At 47.1% G+C, this 17,366-nt stretch overlaps 2 protein-coding genes across 3 annotated transcripts; one reads left to right on the top strand and one right to left on the bottom strand.

The window, feature by feature from the left end:
• Positions 1-574: 574 nt before the first annotated feature.
• Positions 575-12,146, bottom strand: Poldip2 (DNA polymerase delta interacting protein 2). Its single transcript, XM_008821583.3, has 11 exons — positions 11,896-12,146; positions 10,265-10,346; positions 6,835-6,932; positions 5,927-6,023; positions 5,692-5,767; positions 5,372-5,479; positions 4,795-4,931; positions 3,880-3,906; positions 3,558-3,683; positions 1,573-1,652; positions 575-961 (listed from the first exon to the last, which is right to left on the bottom strand). The coding sequence occupies exons 1-11, from the start codon at positions 12,054-12,056 to the stop codon at positions 847-849; spliced, it is 1,107 nt and encodes a 368-aa protein (XP_008819805.1). The 5' UTR covers positions 12,057-12,146; the 3' UTR covers positions 575-846.
• A 37-nt stretch (positions 12,147-12,183) lies between these two features.
• Positions 12,184-17,154, top strand: Tmem199 (transmembrane protein 199). 2 transcript variants are annotated; one of them, XR_003847549.1, is made up of 7 exons: positions 12,184-12,450; positions 13,641-13,714; positions 14,858-14,947; positions 15,513-15,555; positions 15,765-15,877; positions 16,151-16,728; positions 17,018-17,154. XR_003847549.1 is itself a non-coding variant. In XM_008821582.2 (6 exons), exons 1-6 carry the CDS (start codon positions 12,243-12,245, stop codon positions 16,244-16,246), a joined length of 624 nt encoding a protein of 207 aa, XP_008819804.1. In that variant the 5' UTR covers positions 12,184-12,242; the 3' UTR covers positions 16,247-17,001. The 2 variants fall into 2 exon arrangements, 1 of the variants encoding a protein (XP_008819804.1); XM_008821582.2 differs by lacking the exon at positions 17,018-17,154 and having other exon boundaries at positions 16,151-17,001.
• The last annotated feature ends 212 nt before the right edge of the window (positions 17,155-17,366 follow it).

The raw sequence follows: 17,366 nt of genomic DNA, 5'->3' as shown, positions 1-17,366 counted from the left end.
AAAGGACTGGAACTGAGATTTAATATTAATGCATGAATGAAATGACCTCTAACAATGACCCCAGTGGTTGTAGTGGTGGTAGTGGTGAAGGAATCCCAACAATAGGGGCAAAATGCAGTCCAATTCTTCTCTGGCTCTTGGAGATCTGGGAAGTTCGGGAAGCAGCTTGGCTTGGCCAACTGTCCACACCTTAAACTGCTCCTTGGCTGAATTCCTACTGTACTGTGGTCTGTATGCTGACAGACCTTTACGCATGTTCAAAAAACCACTGCTCCAGGAAGCCTGACTGATTTGCCTCACTTCTCTCACAGGCCTAATGAAGCCAGAGGTGCTGGTAGCTGATCAGTGTTTAGAGCCTGGCCTCCTCAGTACTTTACACAGGGGGGTAAAGAAGAGACCCAAGAGTTCAGTCTAGTGCCCTTGGGAGATACGTACTCTGGTAGAGGCAGCCTTCTTAGAAATGACTTATAATGGAAAGCAAACAAGAGTCTCCACTGGATGAGAAAGGGAGCCTGAGACCCTAGGGGCAAAATGGCCAGGGTGGCCAAGCGAGCACTGATTTATTGACCAAACCTCACATTCCAGACAACCTGTAATAGCTGAACAGAGTTCCTTGACAGAAAGCTTTGCTGGAACATGGAACAGTCAGGTTTTGGGAGGAGGCCAACTTTGGAGGAGTCCTATGTGTGTTTTCCAAGAAAACAGTTACAATCCCCTTCCAAAAGAGAACCCCACAATTAAGAGACCCATTGTGGCCCATGACAGGGAAGATTAGAGTTCTGCAGTAATTGTGGGTTGAAAGCTGTTCTCAGAGGCCCAGCCTGGGCACTCAGGACCTCAGCTGGCCTACCAGTGAAGGCCTGAGGGTGGTGTCTTCTCATCTTTATTGCTTTCCAGAGAGAAGGGTGGGATTCGGACATCAAAGTGGGAGCCATCAGGTCTCTCAAAACGAAATGTGCCCCTGAGGATCAGAGAGGCTGGGTTAGAGGGAGTAAGGGCTGAACTGAAGCCCTTGACCTTTGTGGTCCCATGTCCTCAGCTCCAGAGCCACAAATGAATGAGGCAGGCTAGGATTGTTTCCAGTGTAGTTCCCGATAGGGTAACCAGAGACCTAAGAACCCTTTTTGGCTATCCACAAAAGCACAACTATTCAGATTCTGGCTCTTCAACGCATTCTACATAAGTTGCCCACCTGCTCTTTAAGGTATGACAAACTACAGGGAAAACCCAACTATATGAGCAATTCAGTTCTATCCCGACTGTCCTTAGCCCACAGATCTTAAGGAACCAGGACACAGTAATAAAAACCAGAGGAGTCTTAGACGACAATGAATAGCACCCAATATTCCTATCTTAGGACCTAACCCTGCTGAACTGACCACAAGTTTAGCTTGCTATGAGTTCTCACTTTTGTTGTTGCCATGAGCTGAGACATGAGACAGTTTCACTATGTAATCTGGGTTGGCCTGGAACTCATAATCCTACCTCAACTTCCCAAGTACTGGGATCTCACTTTTCTAACCAGCAGCTGCCTGTAAGTTCAAAAGCACTTGCTCCAGCACACACACTTACCACATGTGCCCACTGGAAGCTTGTAGGGAGACATGGCTGCTATACTGGAATGCAGGCTGCTCTTTGGATAACACTGGCTCCTGTAAGAATTTAGGCAAAATGGGTCAAGCCAATCCACAGAGACATGGTCTCCAGGAACACATGCTGACTGACTGGATGTTCCAATCAACCAACCACTGCAGCACACACTTCTACAATGACTGCCTTTCAGTATTTCTACCACATCATGGCCAGTGGCTTGAGCCTTTCATTCTGGGAATCAAACCCAGGTCCTCTCCAAGAGCAGAACTCTTTAACTATTGAGCCATAGTCCAGGCTGGACTGGAACTCACTATGTAGATGAGGCTGGCCTCGAACTCACAGAGATCTACCTGCCTCTGCCTCCCGAATGCTGGAGTAAAGGCATGCACTACCATGTCTGGCTTTATTTTGTTTTTTCAAAGTTTTACCAAATAGCCCAAGCTGGCCTCAAATTCATGATAGTACTCCTGCCTCAGCTTCTGGTACAGGTGTGTTGCCACACACCCAGCCCAAGCCCTATTCACTTTTTGTTGTTGTTGTTGTTTTTGAGACAGGGTTTCCCTGTAACCCCAGCTGGCATGGAAATTCCTATGTAGACCAGTCTGGCCTTGATCTCACAGAGGCCTCTGCCTCCCGAGTGCTAGAATTAAAGGCATTCGCATTGTGCCTGGCCCTGTTCACTTTATCACCCTATTTTCTCTATTCCCTCCTAACAATGGTGCTACTTGTGACTTTATTTCTCAAGACACAGGGCAGGATAGGGGAACATAAAACCAAATCTCTTCAAGGACCAGCAGATGTGTAAGTACAAAAGAGACAAGACAGCTGGGCATTGTGGCGCACACCTTTAATCCCAGCACTTGGGAGGCAGAGGCAGGCGGATCTCTGTGAATTCAAGGCCAGCCTGGTCTACATAGTGAGTTCCAGGACAGCTGGGGCTACAGGGAGACCCTGTCTCAAAAAGACCAAAAAAAGAGACAAGACAGCCAGGAGTGGTGGTAGTGCATGTCCCAAATTCAGAGGGTTTTTGGTTGTTATTTCGGGGAGGTGTTTAACTACATTTATTTATATTTGTGTGTGTGTGTGTGTGTGTGTGTGTAGTTCAGAGGAGTGAGTTCTCTCTACAATGTGAGTTGAACTCAGGTTATCAGGCTTGGTAGCAAGTGCCTTTACCCACTGAGCCATCCTTCCAGGTCATATTAAGTTTTTTTTTTTTTTTTAAACAGGGTCTCATGTAGCCCAGGCTGGCTTCAAACCTGCTATGTAGCCCAAATACAACCTTAAATTCTTCTCTTCCTGCCTTTGTTTCCCCCCAGATTTAGAATTTTAAAAGACAGCTGGATATGATGTAGCTTTGGTGGTACAGCACTTTTCTAACATGCACAAAGCCCTGAGTTTGATCCCCAGTATGTGTGGGTGTGTGTGAGGGGTGGCATTAAGAAGATATTATGCTATGCAACAGAAAGTACACAAACTTTGATTTTCAGATACACTTGGATTTAAATCCCAGGTGATAGGCTCAATTAATTAGCATTCGTCTTTTTAAAATATGTTGGTGTTTTTTGAGACAGGGTCTCTTGTATCCCAGGCTGGCCTCCAACTTGCTTTGTAGTCAAGGATGACCTTGAACTTCCCAAGTGCTAGGACTATATACCAAGTGCTAAGACTAGTACCACCATGTGTTTATGTGTTACTAGGGATCAAACCCATGGTTTCATGCATGTTAGGCAGGCATTCTATCAACTGGGCTACATCCACAGTCCCTTATTAATTAGCTTCTAAGTTTCACTCATCATCTGTGAACTGGATTAAAGACAACTTGTTCCATGGGGTTGTTGTAAAAAGAACCAGTGCGTTCATACAAGGAGCCTCCATCTATAACCAGAGAGAGGAAACTATGTACTAAGACCCCAGGCTTGTTGGCAGGTCCAGCAACTGGGCCTTAGTGGCTGAATGATACTCACCCTGCCCACCACCCCTCGTCCTCGAACTGTCTCCAAGGTGCCTGAGAGACTGAATATCCGCCAGTGCCGCTCCCGGAGCTGTACCACATCACTGTCCAAATTCTCCAAGCGTATACAGTAGCGCCACTGTGAGAGAGAAAGTTCGTGTTTGAGGAAGAATATTCCTAAGGCCATCCCATCCAGAATTCTGGAGAGTAAAAGGCAACAAAGGCTGACACCTGCATTGTACAGACTCCACCCTAACCAGCAGGTAAAGGCCACACCTCCACACCCAACCCTGAGACACTTCTTGAGCTCCTGCTCCCCTGAGGGAGACACTCACCCAGTAGACGTGGGAATTCTGGGCTTCCTGGGAGGGGAAGAAAAAGGGTTTCAGGGTAAGATTAAGTGTTCCAATCAATGGGTCTCAAATGAGGTATTCCTGGAAGGTTGTAGAGACTGATCAAGTTGTGAATGTGTGAGCTGATGATGAATGTGACAGAACTATGGCCATAAGCTCCCAGGAAGGCAGCCTCCCCTGCGTCCTTCCTGTCTTGACCCCTCCACATCCCAATCTTATCAAAACCAACAGTGGTTGGATGCTGAGAGAAATCAACTACAGCATTTTTACTTTTCTCACCATCCCTAACCCCATCACTGCCACCCTGGGCCCCAGTCGTCTTCTCCACAGCCTTCTTCTTACTGCCATGCTTTGTTGGACGCTGACCTTCCCTATGACTGTGAGTCCTAAAAGGCAGGAGGTCTTCCATTTATATTTGTGTTTACAGGCCTAACTTAAGAGGAAGGCAAGACAACAGATCAAGAAATATTTGCTACTATGTACAAAGTGTAAAAATCAATCCACACTGATTTAGGCAAGCATGCAGGCATTCCTCATAAACAAGACCCTCTCTTCCAGAGAGAAGAATGAGGAACTGGCATGAAGGCCTCCTTCCTGGAGTCTGTGGGTTTCCTGCTTTAGGTCATGATGTTGGCCACTGTCAAGAGGCTACTCAACCTCACCCAATACACAAGCACTTGGCGGCAGAACCATGAAGATAGTTTAAGGTTAGATACCACCCCCCCCAATCCCAGTGGTCACATGAGGGATATTACAGAGACTACTTCTTTTTTCGGGAGGGAGGGAGGGGTCCTCACTATATAGGGTCACACCATATAGCCCTGGTTAGTGTGAACTCAGGGATACCACATAGAATCTGGGACCTAGTCCTGTGGAAGGGGTCAGGCTAGCACATACCCTCATGCCCATATAGAAAGGGATGACTGTGACACGGATGTTCTCAGTTGTTTCTCGGTGGACATCCGAAAGCTCTAGCCAGGGATGGTTCTTCTCTTGCCAGGCCCGTAGTGTTTCCCGAGCCACAAAAGGGGGTGCTGGGAGAAGAGACAACAAGTTAGTCCAGACCAGAGTCCTTGGCATAACAACCATTTCCAACTGCCTCTCCTAGAAACCCCTTCCCAGCTATGCCCAAGTGACTAAGAGCCACTGATGGAGCAAAGGAAGGCTGGAAAAAGGCACAGGGCTGCTACCAAGAATAAACCCCAAGGGTAGTATGACATGATGGGAAAGGAACTGGACTAGGAGTTAAGAGGCCTGGTTTTTGGACCTAGAGTACTACCTAGCAGTCTTCAGTTGTTTCTCATCAACCATCCTCCAGCCTCTGTTTCTACTTGTATAAGGAAACAGTAAACTACTAACCGCAGAGGACAAGGGGAGGTTAAGAAGGGCTGTGGAACTAGAGAAGCCAACTATTTCTATGAAACTGCTTGAAGAAAGGGCTTCTCATTCCTGCCTCTCTTCTGAGAGCAATTACCTTTTGTCTGGTCATACAGAAGAAATCTTTCAAAGAGTTCATGTTGGATGGGAACCTGATCCGTGGAGGCATAGGGGAGGATGTCTTCATGGCTGACATAGTCAAGGCCTGGCATAGAGAAGCAAAGCCAGTAAGACTCACAGGCCATAGAAGTAAGGCTGAGAGGAAAGACCTACTGGCCTTGCCCAAAGCAGGCAACCCTGGCACTGTATCTCTCAGTACCACGATCCCTCCCAACAGATGACAGGGCATCAGAATCCTCTCCCAGGGACACTCTGGACCCCTTCTCCTCAGGTACCATTTGGACGCTAACTCCTCACCTGGGATGGCATAGAGGGCCCGGCTGTCATCATGGTTAGCCAAGAAGGTCACAGCTTCTGTCTGAGATCTCTGAGACTAAAGCAAAAGGAAGTCAAGGGTTTCTTGGTCACTATTCAATCCTGAAGCCTTGAGGCCTAGGGCTGCTCTTAGCCCTGCAGACTGCTCTTTGTCCTGAAAAGGGTGCAAGCCCTTCCCATGGAGAGAACACCAGACCCGGCTATATTGCTTACTTACTATATGTGGACAGTCACGGGCATCAATCAGCACCTGATAGTAAGTGTGAGTTTTGCCTTTCACCTCCTTAGAGCCATGGCCTGCAGGGTTCTCTGCTCTGTGGGGTGAGAGAAGCAGCCCAGATCATCCCAAGAGAAGAGGAAGCTGTGCTTGACTCAGCAAGCATATGGCACAGGTGGGGCACCTGCCCAATAACACCTCCCAGGAACACCCCATGCCCTACCCTCCCTCCCCATAGCAGTGGAGATGGTGGATCCTGGAGGGTCCGTGCAGTTACCACTATCTCACTCTTTGGGTACCTCCTGGAAGGTCATGTAAAGAGCCCCATTGCTACCTTAGTCCTCAGGGCTACGAGGACCCTGTGCTTCTCCAACCCCAGGGTGATCTGTGATTATTCAGTGGAGCTGTGCCTTTCTCTTTTAATGTACTCCAGTGATGATATGAGATTAAAGGAAAGATTCCAACTGGACATGAAGAAATTAAGAAGACTGCTGCTCTCTAAAATGCCCTCTGGGGTACCAATTATAAAAGGGAGAGCAGCTGGGCATGGTAGCACACTTTTAATCCCAGCACTCAGGAGGAAGAGGCAAGTGCATCTCTGTGAGATTGAGGCTAGCCTGGTCTACATAGTGAGTTCCAGGCCAGCTGGGACTACAGGGAAACCCTGTCTCAAAAAAATGGGGGGGGGGGGTACAGTGTGGGAATCCATTTAGGGGAAATAATGGAACTCTCTGTCCTTAGCATTCAGGACTTTTGTCTCCATGGGTATTAGTGCCAGAGAAATACTCTGGGACTATTTCTAAAGCCCAGGAGGATGCTGTCTTTACTCCTGAGGCTCCAACTGCGTATGTCTGCTGTGAGTCAGGCCTCCTCCCAAGGATACCACGAGGCATGACAGAGAAACTTACTTTTCTGGAGCTGCAGAAGCCACATCCCGGTCATAGAGTCTGGCCTGCCATGGAAACAGGACAACCCCTCGGTAGCCAAAAACACTATGAAGGAAAAGCTAGGAGGAAAGAGAGACCTCAGTGAGTCTGTAGTTCAGCAGATCCATCCAAGAGGAGGCTGACATGAAGCAGCACAGACGGAGGCAACTGAAGCGCACAGCTGCCAGCTTTCCCCTTGAATGTTGTGATGAACCCAGGCAGTACTCTCATACTTCATCACCAGGCTGGCTACACTCATCTTTCAGGTCACCTCTGCCCTTTAAGAAACTTTCCTTGACCTGCTCTCTTCTTAGTCCAATGGAGAGTCACTGACCATATTTCTTTTTTTAAAAAAAGGATTTATTTGCCAGGCGTGGTGGCACATCTTTAATCCCAGCTCTCGGAAGGCAGAGGCAGGTGGACCTCTATGAGTTCAAGGCCAGCCTAATCTACATAGTGAGTTCTAAGCCAGCTGGGGCTACAGGGAGACCCTGTCTCAAAAAGACCAAAAAAAAAAAAAAAATGTGTTTTACTTTTAATTGTGTGTGTGTGTGTGTGTGCACATGAATGTGGGTGCCTAAAGAGGCCAGAGGAGTTGTGAGCCACAAATGTGGGTGTTGGAAACCAAACTGAGGTCCTTTGGAAGACCAGTAAGTGCTCTTAAGTGCTGAGCCATCTCTTTAGTCAGTCCTTATTGACCATATTTCTGTCATTAATACTTTTCCTTCCAGAAAGAAAAGAACCCTAATGTACAAAGCCTGGTAATTTTTAGGCATAAAAAATAAACTTTTAAAAGCTTCCCTTACTTACAATGGACCTAAATCTACCCCAGAGGACCTAGAACAAAGCTGATACACACACACACACACACACACACACACACACACACACATCAAAAAAAAAAAAAAAAAAAGCCTAACATCCATAGCTTACACAACATCATCATGAAACAAACAAAAGTTTGCTTTTCTGAAAGCTCCCTCTACTAACTTCTACCATCTATTACAGTGGAGGTCTCTTCAGTAGGCTGGCTTTCTCCTCACAGTAGTAATTAATCCCTGCCCATACCAACTGGGAAAGAGAACCCACTGACATATCAAGTACATTTAAATCCAGGAACACTTAAACCTCATCTGTGTTTCAGAGGGTTTTGGACTTTTGTGGGGTCTTGAAATGGTCTCATGTATCCCAGGCTGCTCTCAATCTTGCTAGATTGCTGAGGATGACTTTGAACTCCTGATTCTCCTGCCTCCACTTCCCAACTGTTGGAATTACAGGAATATGGTAGAACCCAGAGCTGCATGCATCCTAAGCACTTTGCTATCAACAAAGCTACATCCCTAGCCCATTTTCTGTTTTTAACAAGAATCCTTTTTTTTTTTTTTGGTCTTTTTGAGACAGGGTCTCCCTGTAGCCCCAGCTGTCCTGGAACTCTCTATGTAGACCAGGCTGGCCTTGAACTCACAGAGATCTGCCTGCCTCTGCCTCCCGAGTGCTGGGATTAAAGGCGTACACCACCACGCCCGGCTAACAAGAATCTTTTTAAAATTTATTATTATTATTACTATTGGGAAAGGTGGGCATGGACACCATGATGTGTGTGTATGGAGGTCAGAGAACAAATTTGTGGACTCCATTCTCTTCTTCCACCTTTACCTGGGCTCCAGATAGTGAACCCAGGTTGCTAGGCTTGCTCAGCAAATGCTTTTACCAGCTGAGCCACATCACTGCCCTGTTTTACAGGTTGTTTTATTTGTCTGTCTGTTTTGTTGGTTTTGATTTTTTGCTTTTTTTTTGAGACAAGATCTCACTATGTAGCCCAGCTGGCCTAGAATTCAGTATGTAGACTAGGCTGGCCTCAAACCATAGAGATCCTCCTGCCTCTGCCTCCTGAGTACTGAGATTAAAGTACTGAGATTAAGACAGGCCCACCATGCCCAGCCCATTTGTTTTTGAGACAAGGTATCACTATGCAGCCCTGGCTGGGCATCAAAATTGGAGTCATTCTTCTGCCTTTGCCTCCTAAGTGCTTCGGGTTATATGCTATTGCACACTGTCTCCAGAAACTTCATCTTTAAAAAAATCTGTGATTCTAATGGACACATAACATGCACATACACACATGCACATACATGCATAAACATACACACATACAAAATAAATAAATGTAAAATACCTTTGGGCCAGCAAGATGGCGCTACAGGTAAAGGTACTTGCTGCCAACACTGACGACCTGAGTTTGATCCCCAGGACCCACGTGGTAGGAGAACCAACTTCACAAAAGTTGTCCTTTGAGCTCCGTGCATGAGCGCACATGCATGCACACACATGCACATGTACATGCACACAGACGCACACGGGCACACACACTCATGCAAAATAAATCAAAATATAAGTTGTTTTTTTTTTTTTTAATTTCTGATTCTGGGCTGGAGAGATGACTCAGCAGTTAAGAGCACTGGCTGCTCTTGCAGAGGACCTGGGTTCAATTCCCAGCACCCACACAGTGGCCAACAACCATCCATAACCCCAGTTCCAGGGGTTCCAATACCTTCTTCTGATTCCTGCAGGCATTGCATGACATGGGTGCACTTACATGCAGTCAATATTCATACACATCAAATAAAATAAAAAAAATTCTGATTCTGGGGCTGGAGAGATGTTTCAGTGGCTAAGAGAACTTACTGCTCTTCCAAATGACCTGGGTTCAGTTCCTACCACCCACATAGCAGCTAACACCCACCCTTAACTCCAGTTCCAGGGGACCTGACACTCTCTTCTGGCTTCCATGGACACTGCACATATGTGGTGCACTAACATACATGCAGGCAAAACACTCATACACATAAAAAATAAAATCCCCCCAAAATATTTTTTTTTAAATTTCTGATTCTGCTGGGCGTGGTGGCGCACACCTTTAATCCCAGCAGAGGCAGAGCGCAGACGCAGGAGGATCTCTGTGTGTTCAAGGCCAGCCTGGTCTACATAGTGAGTTCTAGGACAGCTGGGGCTACAAGGAGACCCGGTCTCAAAAAGACCAAAAAAAAAAAAAAAAAAAAAAAAATTTTGATTCTGAGCTGAGGGTAGTGGCATGCACTTGTAATCCCAGCACTTGGGAAACTAAGGAAGTATGATTACAGGTTAAAGGTCAGCCTGGGCTACATAGAAAAGCATGACTTAAACCCAAAATCTGTGATCCCGCTCAACCACCAAACCTTAAGTTTAGGGTACTGCTTAGCAGTATAGCTTTTTCGTAGCATCCATTAGGCACTGGATTTGATCCCTAGCACTGGGATCAAACTGGAATGAACTGAAAGCCATACTACTGAGATTCAGTCCTGTGACCAAATCTGGCTCCATTCAGAAATAGAACACTCCATGAAAATGAAAGCTGATCCAGCCCAGTACTTACCTGCCCAGTCTCATATTTTCCATTCTGTTTTGGCACCTCAAACACACCAACTGTCTCCAACACTTTGCCCTCTGCACGGTTTCTGATTAGAAACAGAAAGAAATACTAAATGAAAAACTGAGAAGGTAATGGTCCTTCTTTATCAGGAAGGAAAAAACAAAAAAAAACAAAACTAGAATATTGAGGCCAGGACAGTGACAGCAAAGGACTAGGACAGTGTGGTCAGCAGAAACAGGATGTTGCCTTTCTTCCTTTAAGGTCCAGCGACAGGTCTCTACTTGGTGAAGACCTTCCGGATCTCCCAGTATTAGATCCAAATGCCCCAATTTACTTTCTTCTCTCTCCACTTTGCACGCAAAAGGCCATGCCTGTATATCTGCTTATACGTACCCCCCCAAAAAAAACACACAATTTCTTGCCTGACACACCCTCCTGGCCTCCACAATGTTAACAGTCCTTCCCACTTCAGTTATTGGTGTCCATGCCTTCCATCCATTAGAGACTGTAAATTCTGAGAGCAATGCTTGTGTGTGATTAGCCTGTGCTTATCAAAGCCTAGTGTGTAAGAGGTACTTAAAACAGTGTTCCTAGGCAGGCAGTTCCATTTCTGTCCTTGCCCACTGCTCCCCTGCAATGCGCTCAATAAACTTGCCTTTTTCTACTTTGAAAAATTGTTTGAAAAATTGTTCTGAACCAGGCATGATAACACACACCTGTAATCCCAGTACTTCTGAGGCCGAGGCAGGAAGATTACAAGTTCCAGGCCAACCTGGCTACATAGTGGGGCTCTCCCTCAAAAGGGGCGGAGGTCCTGTATCATAATTCTATATCCCTCTCCCCTCTAACTACAATAGCCCTCACCCTGACCTTCAGGACTTAATCATCTCTAGATTCCCTATTTTATTCCACACATTACATTAGTACTGCAGTCTCTCTATATAATTTTTGTTTGGATTTACAACCGTTTTAAATAGCAAATAAATACCATCCCTCCCCAATATGCATCTAGCTTCAGCCACTATCAGGTCAGCTCGGCAGTTACCTCTAAATAGGGCTAATTTTTCTATGGACCCTGCAAAGCACTGTGCTTCTATTGGGAAATGATAATTTCATATCCGATTTGATTGTCCAATCTCATCCCTAAAATATCTGTTCACACCATCCCCAAGTCCTGTTCCCCAAGTAATGCAGTGCAAGCCAGTCTTCCCAAGGTCACACAGAAACCTAGAACCCACAAAGGCTGGTACTGAAGTAGATTTGTTTCCCACTTCTAGCATCTTTCTGAGAGAAGCCATGACCCAATAGGGGCTCAGGACCAAAATCACAATCCCTAGGGCTGTATTAAAAGGCAGCCCACTCCAGGTACTGGGGACCCAGCCGGGAAGGGAGGCTCGGCTGGAGAGTCGTTTACTGTGTCTCGGAGCTGCTCTGCACGACCGGGGCCCTGGGCCGCGCTCTCGTCTCTGCTCCTGGCACAGGTCCCAGGCAGACAGCGCACGGCTGTGCCCTACTCGGGACCCTCTCTCTGGTCGGCCTCGGGTCGCCCTAATGCGGCCCAGCCTCCGGGCCGTCCAGGAACACACTCCTAGATCCTGGGCCCGGCCCCCGAGCCTCCGCGCTCTGTCCCTCACCGGGACGACAGATGCCTTCGCGTCGTCGCAGTCGCCACCAGCAGACAGGCCCCTGCTCCTCTGGCCGCACATAACGGCCTCAACCCCCGGGGGGCGGCCAGAGACCGGGCCCACCAGCGGCTGCCCACGGCCAGGGCCCGCCGGCCCGCACAGGTTGCCATGGCCCGCCCGAGCACTCGCTCGGTCACAGACACAGGGCCGAACCCGTGGCGGGGCGATGTCCGCCCCCGCCCCACACTGCCCCGCGCCAAGGCCCCGCCCCCTGGGCCTCCGCCCTGCCCCACAGACTCCGGCGCCTTCCGGCGGGCCGGAAGTCCAAGTTCAGGATCACCTGATCTGAGTTAAACATGGCGTCTTCCTTGCTGGCCGGTGGACGACTCGTACGCGCTTTGGGCCCGGGTGGGGAACTGGAGCGGGAGCAGCTGCCCCGGCAGCTGCGGGCTCAGCTCGAGGCCGCGCTGAGAAAGAAGCACACGGCCAGTGACAGCTCCAGTCCCCGACGCCTGGTTTCCTTCCGACTGATCCGGGATCTACAACAGTACCTGAGAGAAAGAGGTGAGCCAGTTCGCAGTGTAGTCGCCTCCCTGTTGTCAGGGCTACTTCTTCCTGAAGTTTTTTTTTTTTTCTAGCACGCTCCCTCGCCTGCTCACAAACTCGAGTCACCAGTTCCATCTCAACTTCTATGGAATTTCTTCGTGCACGACAAAATGTAGTTGCAGGTTTTATTGAGTCTCCTCTTGTAGACCCACCTAAGTCCACCCTGACATTTGACCTTGACATTCTAGCCCAATTCCACCTCCCAGTTGAGTTTCTCCTTTTTTGCCACACGCAGAACTAACTGCAATGTGTGCTTGACCTGTTTGGAAACAGATTTTTCTTTCCATCTCAAAGGAAGAGTGGAGAATTCTGATTCTCCACCCACTTATGGGTGGGGGTAGAATGACAAAAGCTGTATTGAAAGATCTGAGCCCAGAGTGACATCTGAGTTTTAGTCCTATTAACTTCTGTTGAAGAAGTCATTTCTCCTCCCTGGGACTCAGTTTCCTTATCTGTTAAGGGAAAAACAGGACAAACTAATATGTAACATGTTTTGCCAGAATTAATATATCTCGGCCAGGAGTGCAAAGGGTAGACTGCTCAACTATTAGAACTAAAATGGACCTTAGAAAAAGATTATCTAACACAGTATGGGCACTGAGCAGCAGCTGGAGACCAAGCAGCAGCAGGCACAGACCCATCCAGCCTTCACCTTCCACTGGGTCCACAGCCAGCTAGAAGCCAGAGACTGGCTGACTGATGGCTAACAACCTCACCCCAGACACTGCCCTGTCCCGGGCCCTGTCCCTGCCTACAGCGTATCCCCTGGCCAGCCCAGACCTAACGGGCCCTGCTAGAACAGTACTCAGAGCTACTGGTGCAGACTGTTGCAGAAGGGGCAGACTGCAAGACGTGGTGGGGAAGTGGGGGGAGGGCAACAATACAGGGGACAGGATGATGACACCAGAGAGCCCACAGCCCCCCTACCACAGCCCTGCTGCTCTGGAGAAATAGAGTTTTTTAAGAAAATAAACTGGTAGTGGTTTCCAGGTGGTACGAGGAAGAAAAAGTTTAAAAAATTGTCCTGGGAGTGGATTAACATGTTTTTATTTTGGTAAAAAAAAAGGGGGGGGGGCTACCCCCTTCTCTGCTCTTAGTCTTTCAGCCTCACCTTCATGGGTCATTGTGTTGAACCTTTTTCTTCCCAGATTCCACACTATACCTTCATGAACTCCTAGAAGGAAGTGAAATCTATCTCCCAGAGGTTGTAAAGCCTCCCCGGGTATGTAAGGGATGAATTTGTGAGAGTGGGTATTGGTTTCATTTGATGTCAATTTTATTAATCAACTTTTGGGTTTGAAATTGTGTCTTTTGAATCTTTGGAATGCATGGGGTGTGGCTTCACGTATTAGTGCTTGCCTAGTATACACTCAGCCTTGGGTTCAGTCCCCTAGGACCACTAAATCAGTGAATGAATAAATAAACAAATAAGTAAGTAAATAAAATTTGGGGGCTTGTGAAATGACCACTGGGTGGGGCTGCTTGCTATCAAACCTCATGACCTGGGTTCAGTTCCCAGGACCACATGGTAGAGTAAAAGCACTGACATCCCAGGTTGTCCCCTCACTTCCACACATGTGCTGTAGCAAATGTACACACACACACACACCCACACACACACACACACACACAGAAACCAGTAAGATTTTTAAATTTCTTAAGATTTAATTTTAATTATGTGTATGTGTGGAGCACTGGCTGCTCTTGCAGAGGACCCAGATTCAGTTCTCAGCACCCACATGGCTGCTAACAGCTGTTCATAACTCCAGTTCCAGGGGATCTGACACCCTCTTCTGACCTCTGCAGGCATTACACACAGTACACTTAACATACATGCAGGCAAAATATAAACATAAAATTTTTTTTTTAATTTTATGTGTATAAGTGTATTGCCTGCATGTATATAAATGCACCCATGTTGTGCAATACTGGAGGAGGTCAGAAGAGGGCATTGGATCCCCTGGAACTGGAGTTATGAATGGTTGTTAGCCACCATATGGATACTGGGATCTGAACCCAGGTCCTCTACAAGAGCAGCTGGTGCTCTTACCCAGGTCCTCTGCAAGAGCAGCTGGTGCTCTTAACTACCAAGCCATCTCTCCAGCCCATAAAAAAAAGTTTTTAAGTAAAATAAAATAAAAATCTTTGGTATCTGAGGTGAGTAAACCAAGTATTGCTTCATCTGACAACTTTGAAAACAGAGATCCAATCAACCATTTTCCAAAACAGTGGAACTATAATTGATATGTGTATGTCCTGGTACCCTTTCAGTACAGTGCAGTTTGGAACCAGTGACCATGATATGTGTTGTAGCAAGAAGTATATAGAAGAATGTCATTCTTCCTCTGTAATTTTCCTGCTTTAGAATCCAGAACTAGTTGCCCGACTCGAGAAGATTAAGATCCAGCTGGCCAATGAAGAATATAAGCGGATCACTCGCAATGTCACTTGTCAGGTAAGTGCCTAACACTGAAAATAAGTACAGAGTTTAAAGTAACATGGGAGCTTGGTTTGTATACTATGCTGGAAACATAAGAACTCTGCTCCCTGCATGCTACATATAATCCTCAGTTCATCCACTGAGACTCTGGGCTTAGTTGGTAACTGATTATTAAATATTATAGAAGTAGAGATGGGCCTTGGAGGCTTTTTTCTTTATTCAAGGAAGAGTCTCACTATGTGGCCCATGCAGGCCATGAACTCTGGATTCTTCTGCCCAGCCTCCCAAGTGCTAGGATTATAGGTGTGCCCCACCATACTCGCCCATGAGCCTCTCCTGACAGGACTCCTACTGTTCTTTGGCATGGTTTTGCCAGAAAATAGAAGAGTAGATGGGTCCTGGGAGGCTGTGTCCTTCTCTTTGAAATGCTTGCTCTGTGGTCCACAAATTTTTATACTGGTCCTAGACAAAAGAATCCATGGGAGTACAGATTTAATACACTGAGTGAATAAAGAAGGCTGAGACCAGACTGACAGAGGGTGCTCTCTGAACTGCTTTGTTTGCTTTTTCTTTTGCCCAGGATGCACGGCGTAGGGGCACTCTCAGTGACTTGGGAAAGCAAGGTGAGGTGCTAAGAAACCAGGCCGCTCTAGCCTCTCCCTGGGGTTGATTGTGTTATTCCTTTCCACATCACCATTCTGGGATCAAGGCTGAACTATTCAGTTTTGCTCTCTTTGAAGAGAACCCAGGTGATGGGGGAGGAAGCCTTGAGGTAAGAGGACTTCCCAGAAAATGCTAACCTAAAGTTTCTTCTCTGGGCTCCTTTTCAAAGTGAGGTCAGTGAAGGCTCTGGTCATCACAGTTTTCAACTTCATTGTCACAGTGGCAGCTGCCTTTGTCTGTACTTACCTTGGAAGTCAGTATATCTTCACAGAAATGGCCTCGGTGAGTAGTTACTGGGCTGGGCCAAGTGCCCCAGGTGAGGGTTAGTGGGAAAAGGAGGATGTGGGTCGAATGGTGCAGGTTGGCAATTGTATGTTTATGTTGTAACTCAGGGGCACATTTAGCTTTCCAGCAGTCATAGGGATGGATAGCAGTCCCACAAGTCTTTCACAACTTAGGGACTGCAGTGGGGAGTTTATCCTTATTAGGGGTACTAATGGTTGTAGAGCTGGGTGCTGGCCTGTATCCCCTAAGCCTAGTTCTTTGCATCCCCAGCGAGTGTTGGCTGCATTGATCGTTGCCTCGGTTGTGGGTCTGGCTGAGCTGTATGTCATGGTGCAGGCAATGGAAGGTGAGCTGGGGGAGCTATGACTAGTGCTTCGTCATCAAAGTCTGGAAGAAATTTTGGAGACCCTAGACTCTCCATTGCCCAGCTGACTGTCAGACAAGCCATGAGGCTCTTTGTACTCAGCTCCAGTTAATCAGAGGACCAGGCCAGGCTCTCCTGTGGGGAGCCCTGTCTGCTGTGAATTCCAGGGGGAGCAGTTGCAGAGACTCAGACAAAGCTTCTCTAAAATTGAATGAAGTGGTCTCGGTACCTTCTGAACCCGGTGCCCACCTGCCTTCTCCAGTCCGTTCCGGGCACTGCTGGGACTGAGCTTTCTCCATCAGAAATAAATAGTATCCGGTCTTCCTAGAAGTGGACCCTACTTCCTTTACCTGTCCCAAGTGCAGAAATCAGTCACCATCCTTTGCCCACACATCTTGGTAAAGGACCTATAACTGAGAACAGAAGCCTTCAAGGAAGCAGAAAGCATGAACCTGAGAGGAACCCAGCAGAGGGTACATGTCAGGTAAGGGAGCAGTCAGCACAGCGTGGAGGAACTGGAAAAGGAGATGGTCTCTGCCCCTTTTCCTGAAGATAGAACAGGCTGAGAAATCACATGTCCAGCTATGGTCCTTCCTCTGTTAAGGGGAGCCAAAGACGTTCTGTTGTCCTGTGTCTCTTGTCTCTGCATAATGTTAAACTTTTGAGAACTTAGATAAGTGGTAGAATGATAGTGTCTTTATTAGGAACTTGAAGATTTTAGTCTGTTATTTATCCAATAAATATTTATTGTGTCTGGTGTGTTCTTATTCCAGATCCTGTAAGAACATAAAGCACAGACTTCCATAATTCTGAGAACTGTTCAAAGTGTGCTTTCTTGTTATTTGTGACAAGGTCTTGCTATATACCTCTGCCTTGACTCAGTATCCCTCCTCCCCTAGGATTCAGGTATGGACATTTTAGTCTGTTATTTATCCAATAAATATTTATTGTGTCTGGTGTGTTCTTATTCCAGATCCTGTAAGAACATAAAGCACAGACTTCCATAATTCTGAGAACTGTTCAAAGTGTGCTTTCTTGTTATTTGTGACAAGGTCTTGCTATATACCTCTGCCTTGACTCAGTATCCCTCCTCCCCTAGGATTCAGGTATGGACCACTATGT

Source organism: Nannospalax galili, unplaced genomic scaffold (genome assembly GCF_000622305.1).
Source record: "Nannospalax galili isolate Female #2095 unplaced genomic scaffold, S.galili_v1.0 scaffold8, whole genome shotgun sequence".
In the NCBI taxonomy this organism is placed as follows: Eukaryota; Metazoa; Chordata; class Mammalia; order Rodentia; family Spalacidae; genus Nannospalax; species Nannospalax galili.
The sequence above is the reverse complement of the archived record's forward strand: the minus strand, read 5'-3'. Positions and strand labels throughout refer to the sequence as shown.